The 9,651-nt window shown below is 47.3% G+C and overlaps 2 protein-coding genes across 2 annotated transcripts; both read right to left on the bottom strand.

The window, feature by feature from the left end:
- Positions 1-3,703: 3,703 nt before the first annotated feature.
- On the bottom strand, positions 3,704-4,969 carry CCR75_005258 (uncharacterized protein; the record flags this gene model as incomplete). The annotated part of the gene is made up of 1 exon (XM_067963340.1): positions 3,704-4,969. The coding sequence occupies one exon, from the start codon at positions 4,967-4,969 to the stop codon at positions 3,704-3,706; it is 1,266 nt and encodes a 421-aa protein (XP_067817896.1).
- Positions 4,970-5,000: 31 nt separating this feature from the next.
- Positions 5,001-6,848, bottom strand: CCR75_005259 (uncharacterized protein). The gene is made up of 2 exons (XM_067963341.1): positions 6,714-6,848; positions 5,001-6,634 (listed from the first exon to the last, which is right to left on the bottom strand). Exons 1-2 carry the CDS (start codon positions 6,740-6,742, stop codon positions 5,431-5,433), a joined length of 1,233 nt encoding a protein of 410 aa, XP_067817895.1. The 5' UTR covers positions 6,743-6,848; the 3' UTR covers positions 5,001-5,430.
- Between the last annotated feature and the right edge of the window lie 2,803 nt (positions 6,849-9,651).

Raw genomic sequence — 9,651 nt, 5'->3', positions numbered from 1 at the left:
CCACGTGTCGTCGTCCCAACTCACAATGATTTGCGCTTGCGCATCATGTATGAGTGTCACGATGCACCAACAAGTTAGCATCGTGGACGTGAGAAGACTTACCTCACAGTAAGTCGCGACTTTTACTGGCCCTGCCAGTATCAGTTCGTGCGCAAGTACATTCGTGCTTGCGAGGTATGTCAACGGGTGAAGCCTAGCCCTTCATCCCGGGCGCCTCTTCAACCTCTATTACTCCGGCAGAGAATTGGCAGTCCGTATCTATGGACTTCGTCTTCGGATTTCCCGAAGACGATCACAAAAAGAATGGAATCCTTGTTTTGTAGACATATTCAGCAAGATGGTATATCTTGCTGCAGTACCAGAGTCGATTACGGCTATGGGTTGTGCCCGTGTCTTTATCGACACGGTATTCAAACTCCACGGTTTACCACGTGAATTGGTCTCGGATAGAGATCCACGATTCACGGCGGAGTTTCGGCAACCCGTTTCCGATCTCTCGGAACACGGCTGACTATGTCAACTTCTGAACATCCAGAGACAAATGGTCAGACGGAACGATTAAATCGCGTCATCGGAGAGATACTTCGAGATTACGTCCAATCGTAAGCGAATTGGAGCGAGTTTTCACCGATGGTCGAATTCGCCATCAACTATTCAGTGCATGCGTCAACAACGCATACACCGTTCTTCGTGAATGGCTTACGCCATCCTCGCATTCCCACCAATTAGAGGGATCCTCTAGTTTAAGGGGGGGTGGAGTCGCACGAGCAAAACCATTTCTGGCTCATGCTCATCACGCGTCGAAGATAACAACGACGCGAGTGATGTCGATGTCAAAGCAATGACGTCGAAAGAGAGAACGATCTCATGGCAGTGCGCATAAAGCGCAGTGAACAAGACAAAATAAAGGAGTCAGCAGAGGAATTTCTGCTGACTCGAGAATCAGTAATCCGTTTCGTACAGGATTCCATTGCTAACGCAGTGGACCGTCAGATACGGAATGCAGACAGCAAATGTTCGTTCATTTGAAATTAACGATCTAGTGCTACTCTCTACCGTAAACTTACCTAAGGGTTTAGTCACTAATGTGGGTAGCAGTAAACTACTACCCAAGTTCATTGGGCCTTTTCGTGTGCTGCATCGCAGTGGCAATGCGTACACAATAGAATTGCCACGTATGATGCGAACGGATCTTACATTTTATGTTGGTCGGCTCCACCCGTACCATCAGTACGCGGCTTCTTTCGAGGACAGATCTGACCACCCCTTTCAAGAATCCCTAAAAGATTCTTGTGATCGCGTACCAGATTTTCATGTTGAACCTGAAGTTTCTCATGCCGGTTCCGAATATCCTCGAAACAGCGATGAGCTGACGACAGCTCATCACGAACAGCGTGATCCTTCCGTTCGTACTTCAACATGGAGTACGCACTCTTCGAACGGTCTTCCAACCGCTCGATATGGTGAGTCTGCACCGTCTGCTCCAACGAGCGACGCTTGGCACGCTCGTGGTCAAGTCCCTCTCCAAATCATGGAGGAAGTAATCGATTTTGTCGATCTTCGACATTAGATCCGAAACACGGTTCGGATCTAATTTTCCCTCCTCCACCACAACCATTGGAGATTCCCACGGTGGTCAACGTTTCCTTGTGGAACGTATCCAGAACCACCGTGATGTGAAGGGGCATCGAACGAGTTATCTTGTTCGCTGGCGTGGTTATTCACCTTCACATGACAGCTGGGAGCCTCGTTCCCAGCTGGTTGCTGACGTTGAGGGACCCATCCGATGGTTCAGAACACCCATCGAAAATCACGCGCCCCCGGCGCTTGTAAATCGATTGCCAAACGTCAATCGCATCCCGCATCTCAATAGAGATTACCCAGGGCGAAAAAAGGGAATCGACATCCACATTTACCCTCTTCGTGTTTTCAACACAACACAGACAGGGATCACCCCACGTGAGGCATGGAAGTCCTGCCTCACGTGGCAACCGATGCAATTTATACCTTGCACCGGTTGGAGTTCGTTTCTCGAACTTAACGCGATTCGCGTTAAGTTTTTGAAGCCAGGCTTCGCGTCCAATGTCTTTGACATTGCGAATGAACGCGCTCCAGGCTTGCATACGCGAGACTTTATCTCGCTTATTGTTGCCACTAAACCATCGATGCTTAAGAAAAGCATCGAGATAGAAATCTTCCTCAGGGAGAAAGTTCTTCGCGCTGGGATCAAGGCCATGTAGCTTTGTCGCAATAAATATGGGATATTCATTGTGAGAAGTAGTCTCTCCAGACAAGCTATTCATTAGCCGTTCTGGCAAAAGCCACGCCTTCTTCTCAGGAGTGAGATGAGACATTTTATTGTCTTCACTCCCCTGAGTGGTATCCACTGAAGCAGGGGTACCGCAAGAACTTTCAGTACGATGGCTTACACCATCGTCATCACCTTGCACAGAAACAGGTGCAGGTGACCGTACGGGAGACGGAATGGGCGATGAGAGATCATCCTCATCGTCGGAACCAAACAGACTAGTACCTCGTCTATCAGAATGAGCCCTCTCATTCGAAGGCTCATAGTCAGCCGCCTGCCGTCTATCAGGCGACTGTTCTATTCTCCCCGAGTCGGCCATTTCGTAGTACTCGCATTCGTAGTCGACCTCCAAAGAGGGGTCGTATTCACGTGGTGAATTACCACATGCACCCGCAACATCTAGTGTTGCGCGGTAGAAGATACTACGGCAGACGGAACGTCTGCCACAAGAGATACCAGTGCGCCACACGCGGCTGCACGAACCGCAGCCGAAGGCGCCGCACTATCAGCACCCCGCATGAATTTGCTCTTTATGCGATGGAATTTAAAATGATGGTTCTGACCAATCAACATCATTTTAAAATAAGTGGTCACATAGTGACTGCTCCATTCAATGACAGTCAGAGTGATTGTCGTTTAAGGGAGGGGTGATGTAACGGGGTGTATCGCTACATGAAATTGAAACTTAAAGGTTGTTAATTAATATGTTATCTAAAAGGTAGATAATATTTGAAGAATATTACTTTATTTAGTAATGTTCAGAAATCTTATCCATAAATAGGTATAGGCCATTATATCTATTTATCCCGCAGACTAACCAGCTGTAAACGTAAACAAAGAGAGAGACAGATAAGATTTCAATAGCATGTTCAGTATTAGTTTTTAATTAAGTTAGCATTAACAGATAGAAAGTAGAGATACTTAATTATGTTAATACGGATTTTATTTAACCCTCTTTAAGCTAATTGTCTTAAAGAGAAGTCTTCCTCTGCACGTACTAGTGTACAGGAAGTGACGTAAGGCACCACTCGCAACTGAAGCAGTGCGAAGTAGACTTGTACTGAAGCAGTACAAGTCGTAGTGCCCCGTTACAGGTACCGAAGTTAATCAAAATATGATTTAATTTTGGGAGCGTTTGAAAGCTCTCAATTTTTGATAGTAATTTCTGTATTTTTGGTACGCTTCTATATAGTCTTATTGTTTTTTCCTCCGTATCTAGCTAGAGCTGTACGATGTAAAATCTGTTTTGACTCTTACTAGTAAATTTTTGGCATATAACACTTGTGGCCTCGGAAGAAATGATTGCGCGGTCACTTAATATACGATTAGAAAGCGGCTAAAACTCAAAATAAAGGATGTGTAGTCTTTTATCTCGGTCTCTTGTATACATACTTATTAATGGTTGCTGGAAAAGGTATTATTGGTAGCATCCATTGAGCTCGCGCGCTCCTTGCCCGCAAAAAAGCGATTTTGAAAGCCGCCGAATATGTTGCGAATGCCACCAGCAGGGCTAGCAGACTCGTTTGTTGACCCCTTCTGACCATTTTGAGACGTGTTAGAATTACGCGATTCATCAAACGGACCAGCAGTCCTATTTGGGTCGCACCCCGCCAGAAAGCTCTCATAAGATTGTTCACGCTCCTGTAGTAGCTCATCCGTGCGAATCTGCTTGGCCTCCACACGAGCACAGACCTCTTCGAATGCCTTTTTAGCAGTCATATATTCCTTTTGCAAGGCGTCAAGGTCGTGCTTTATACCGGTCAATTCCCGTTCACTTTCCTGGATGCTGCACAAAGCAAGAGCTTGCTCATCAATCTTGAGGCATTTGATCGAGTACTTAACGGCCGACAACCAGTTGTCACCGTACACGCAAAATAAATGTTCGCCCTTTTCTAGTGGCAATGTACGCCGCACCTCAAAAAGTGAGAGTTTACTAAAAATTTCAGGCAACTCCGTGTCACTGTTAATACCAGGCCACAACTCTGGATTTAGATCCATGAGCTCCACCGTGCTAGATAAATACATGTCAGCAGCAGTGAAGCGCGCCTTCTTCACTGACTCCTGGACCATGCGCACGGCTCCATACTGGTCAAACAAAACCAACTTAAACTTGCTTTTGCTGGCGGAGCGGCACATGAAGACAATAGACTCGCGATCCTTATCCACCTGCAACTTATAGAAATGCGCGTCCTGCTTATCAACCTTGGCATGGCGCTCCATGCCAAATACCATTTGAGTGACATGCGGCAGTTGTGTCGAGTTGTTCCGCGCATCGCACAAGTCACGCGCAGCAGACAACACAGTCTGCGAGATTTGCGTGGGAATGGGCATGCCAATCTTTGTAAACAGCGCACCAACGACGCGACCGAATCCGCCCATGGACTCAACATCGACACTTTCAAACTCCATGTCCTTACCACTCTCACCTGCTACATCGTACTGGCGGCGCTTATTGGGGTCACTCAGCACGGCATACGCAGCACTGGCCTGCTTGAACTTGTCAGCAGCGTCGACTGATCCGGCATTGCGGTCGGGGTGGTACTTAAGCGCGAGCTTGCGATACGCTGTCTTGATCTCCAGCTCACTAGCGGACTTCTCTACGCCCAGGACCTCATAGAGGTTGGTTTTTTCCTCAGGCTGCTTCGGCACATGTTCGCTCATTGTTCGGAGAGGAATATATGTGGAGAATACCGGAAGAACTCTAAACGTGACGTTGATTGGTTTTAATGAACAAACGATAAATCATTCTGTGCTGGTCTCATGAAATAGTACTCTAAATAATTCCGATTTTATGAAAAATTTCATGTTCGACGCACACTTCGCAGCAAATTACATGTTATTCTCGACTCCGAAACAAAAAATAAAAGGACTCAAAGCCTTCCTTTCTTAGTAACGCGCGCACATTCCCTCTCGTCCTTTATCTGCCGCCCGCATCCTATTCCCTCCGCCTATCAATCCCTCATTCGTCCGCCCCCTCCATTTCCTAACACTTGGTCTACACGGATATGCTCGCCTGCGCAATCCACTGGTCTTAGCTTTGCCGGCTGTCTTCCTAGATTTGCCGCCGCAGTCGACATCTCGGCAGCACAGCAGCGAGCTCAGCAACAGGACTGCGGTACTCCTTAAATCAGGTCCGCGACGTTCATGGGCATCTCATCGATCTGCGTGTTGTAAAATTGCTCAATGTCGCGCAAGTACCGCACGTCATTGTGGGTTAGAAAGTTAATAGCAACACCCTTACGACCGAAACGGCCGGAACGACCTATACGATGGATATAGTTTTCGCGATTCGTGGGGAGGTCGTAATTAATGACCAGCGACACTTGTTGGACGTCGATACCACGAGCCAGCAGGTCTGTGGTGATTAGCACGCGCGACGAGCCCGAGCGGAACTCACGCATAATGATGTCACGCTCACGCTGCTCCATGTCACCGTGCATGGCCGACACCGTAAAGTCCTTGGACTGCATTTTTTCCGTGAGCCAGTCGACTTTTCGACGTGTGTTGCAGTAAATGATGGCCTGTGTGATTGTCAACGTCTCGTAGAGATCGCACAGCGTGTCGAACTTCCACTCTTCACGGTCGATAGCAATAAAAAATTGTTTGATACCCTCGAGGGTTAGTTCGTCCCGCTTCACGAGAATGCGGATTGGCTCGCGCATGAAACGATGAGTCACTTCAAGCACGTCGAGGGGCATTGTAGCTGAGAACAACGCCACCTGCACCTTCTCCGGCAGAAAGCGAAAGACCTCGTAGATCTGATCCTTAAACCCCCGAGAAAGCATTTCATCGGCCTCATCTAATACAAACATTTTGACCTCGTCGGTGCGCAACGCTCGACGGTTGATCATGTCGCCGACGCGACCAGGGGTACCAACCACGATGTGCACGCCTTGTTGCAACGTACGAATGTCATCGCGCACGGCAGTGCCGCCAACACAAGCATGCACTTGCACGCTCATGTAATCACCAATTGCAACCACAACCTTGACAATCTGTTGCGCCAGTTCACGAGTCGGGGCGAGAATTAAGGCTTGGGTCTCCTTGAGATTAATGTCAATCTTTTGCAAAATGGACACGGCGAACGTAGCGGTCTTGCCAGTACCAGACTGCGCCTGAGCAATGCAATCGTGCCCCAAAAGAATTGGTTTCACCGCGCGCTGCTGAATGGCAGACGGTTTCTCGAATCCGTACGCATAGATTCCGCGCAGTAGGTCCTCGCGCAGATCCATGCCATCGAACGTCTCGATCACTTCGTCCCAATTCGTCTCGATATCGCCTTCACTTAGCTGCACTTGCTCGGTTTGCTCTTCATCGACGTTTTCACTACCATGCAGGGGACACAAAAATCTCGTCAATGACACTTTGCAATATACCGGCTCACTTATTGACGACTCAATCTTACGTTGGCTTGCGATCCTCGACTTCAGCCATGGTTGTTAGTGTTTAGAATTGACAGCGAGTGTATGTGGTGAGAAACTAGGGATTCAGGCGAAACAGTCGGTTTCGCGGTCTTTCTCCGTGTGCGTGTATGTTCGGTTTTGGAGACTTACTAGGAAGAAAGATTAAGCGCTTTCTTAAACTTTGTATGTGTCTCTAAGTGGGTGGTCAGCATCCAAGCTGTGTTTGTCACATAACTTGTGTTGGATACGCAAGTTTCGGTAAAAGTCGGTCCAATTTCTAACGCAAATGGAGAACAATGGTGGTAGAAAGTGAGGAAAAAATGGGTACCATCATAACAAACTGAGAAAGGGAAGAGGAAGAAGAGGAATTCAATGTGGTCTGATGTAGTGGGGAACACATCGGTTGGAGAATGTTGTGGTACATTTACTTTACGGGCAAAATACTCTTATCCTATTCTAAAATAGTTAATTACTTAAATTCCATTTATTATGGGCAACAATTGTGGTCGCCGCCAGATGTAAATCTGGCGGCCGAAATCTGTTTAATTTAGCAAGGGTAAGGCTTTAGAGTTAAATATTTAAATAAAGTGCAGTTCCCCTTATGATCTTTATGCATAAGTGCCTTCATTAGGCTTGCGCATTGATCTGTAAGAAAAAGAAGCCTATCTAAGGTATATACTTTTGGGCAATAGTTGCCACTTGGTTCTACGAAACGTTGAATCCCTTGAACTAGAATTCATTAAGCTTTAATAGCTTGTACGACTCCCTGAGTTGTTAAACCCATAATACCTATAGAACTAAGAGACTCCTTGAGTCTAAAAGTCTTCCTCTGACTTTAGGAGCGAGGTAGCTCCGCTACATCAGGTAGCACTCGTAGTCAATCTATGCCAAATTTCTCACTAAAATGGAAGAGATTACAGAGGCGCAACGAGTAGCTTACGACAAGCTCAAAACTTTATTTGGGCTTGAACATGTGGAGTTCATTATCTCCCAGGGACCAGAGGTCCTGCATGCAAGGCTTGAAGCCTTCATGTGATACGAAAACTCCCTCACCGGCCAGGTACCAGATCATTTAGTGGCATCTATGCCAACCTGGTATATCGCTGTAGCTGATTCAGAGACGAAGGCTCGCCCTCTAGCTGTCAATGTGAAGACATTTGAGGGAAAAGAGAGAGAAAATCTCCTTTTTTGAATGAAGCAGATGGAGATGTCCAGTGACTCCGCCTTGTTCTTAACAGAACGGCAAAAGGTGGCTATTGCCATTTCCAAACTCGGATGTAGAGCCATGGAGTGGGCACTATCGTGCAGTACGTCCAGAAACGACGCTTTCCCTTCATGGGATTCGCCGAAACAGCAAATGACTAGCATGTTTGAACCGCCTGATCCGGCTTTTCGCATGCGAGCACGGCTCCTAGCGACTCAACAGGGTAAACAACCCTAGGGGACTCTGTCCAAGAGTTGAGAGCTCTCATTGCATCTATACATCAAGACCCGGTGCAAGAATCAATTATCGTAACAATTTTTATGGGGGTTCTCAATGAGGGCGTTGCCCGGACGGGATTATTCCGATCTCATCCTGCTACTTTCGAAGAGGCAGTTGCCATAGCGCTACGCGCTGAATTCGACTTTAAGTCTGCTTGTGTTAGCACTCATGTTTACCGTACAAGCTCTTCGAGCAGGGGCGGTCACCTCCTAAAGAGTAACGGAGGTACATGGGTTCCGTCTAATAGAGCGGAACCCATGGATCTAAGCCTCGTTGAGGAAGGAGAAGAGGCTCTTCAAGCTGTGGAACAGCATAAGACCATCCGTAGATGTTATATATGCGGAAGAACGAAACATTTACGTCCGGTCTGCCCCCTACGAAATTCGCGTAAAGCTCGAAAGAGCACCAATTCCGACCTATACCAAAAATCTGGTACGGTGCGGGGAAACGTCGATACCCAGTAGGTGCGGGGCGCCCTACTGGGAAAGACCTAGGCTCTGTCGGACCTAGCCCCAATTAGCTAACAAGCCTGGCTGTTTGTCGCTCAAGCGACAGTGAAGGGCTTTGATTAGCCATGGGCAACTTTAATTGACTCAGGAGCATCTTGCAAATATGCTCGACGTCTTTCCTTTGAAGGAAGTCAACAATACGTTGAGGCGCTTAAAGCGCATAAAAGTGATACAATCACTGTTCGCTTAGCGACTGGAACTCGTGTCAGTGTTCCTAAAGTTCCATTGAACTTAGGTATAAAGTTTCTGGACTTTGACAGTATGGAGTCCTTAAATTAGATTCGAGATATGATCTCATCCTTGGTATGTCCTGGCATGAAGACGCCATGAGCCATGAGCGGTTGGAGGTCTAAGACCTTAGGCTCCACCGGCAATGTTCCTAGCAAAGTTTTGGAGAGTCATGAACCTACCTTTGCTAGGCAATAAAAGCGCTATTGGCGCGGATCCTTGACTGAGTCTGTCAGTGTTTTAAACATTGGAACGTCTGAATTAATAAACTCCATTGTTGAAAACATTAATTTTGAGCCCGACTCAGAAGAAGGAAGTGGAGCGGCACGTACTCCGTCGAGTGACACTCGTTGTAATAATTATTCACTGAATGCTGAACGCATTGTTGGCCTAAGGCCGAGTCATCAAGGGTGTAATATCCTGAAATACGTGGAGTGGCACGTCTAAGTCCACCGAGTGTGGTCGGCCGAGGTGGCACCATACTGAGTGTCAGCAGTGAGATTATTGGCGGTTCGCCGGTAACTCAAGGGTGCAATATCCATGAGATACGTGGAGTGGCACGTCTAAGTCCACCGAGTATGGTCGGCCGAACACTGTAATCAGTGTAAGATTAAATAGTACTGATCAGTACTAGTAAAGGTGCCCCGTTACACCTGGTGGCACTTCGGAGTTCTTTTAACGACCTACGCGTTTCATCCAACGTGGAGATGTTGGATGAAG

The sequence above is a fragment of the Bremia lactucae genome, linkage group LG6, assembly GCF_004359215.1.
Source record: "Bremia lactucae strain SF5 linkage group LG6, whole genome shotgun sequence".
In the NCBI taxonomy this organism is placed as follows: Eukaryota; Oomycota; class Peronosporomycetes; order Peronosporales; family Peronosporaceae; genus Bremia; species Bremia lactucae.
The sequence above is the reverse complement of the archived record's forward strand: the minus strand, read 5'-3'. Positions and strand labels throughout refer to the sequence as shown.

Bases quoted from the DNA above. Each gene is read 5' to 3' on its own strand.
- CCR75_005259 (XM_067963341.1), bottom strand. From the start codon at position 6,742: ATGGCTGAAGTCGAGGATCGCAAGCCAAC. The intron at 6,635-6,713 runs GTAAGATTGAGT...CCTGCATGGTAG, and splicing joins GTCGAGGATCGCAAGCCAAC to TGAAAACGTCGATGAAGAGC.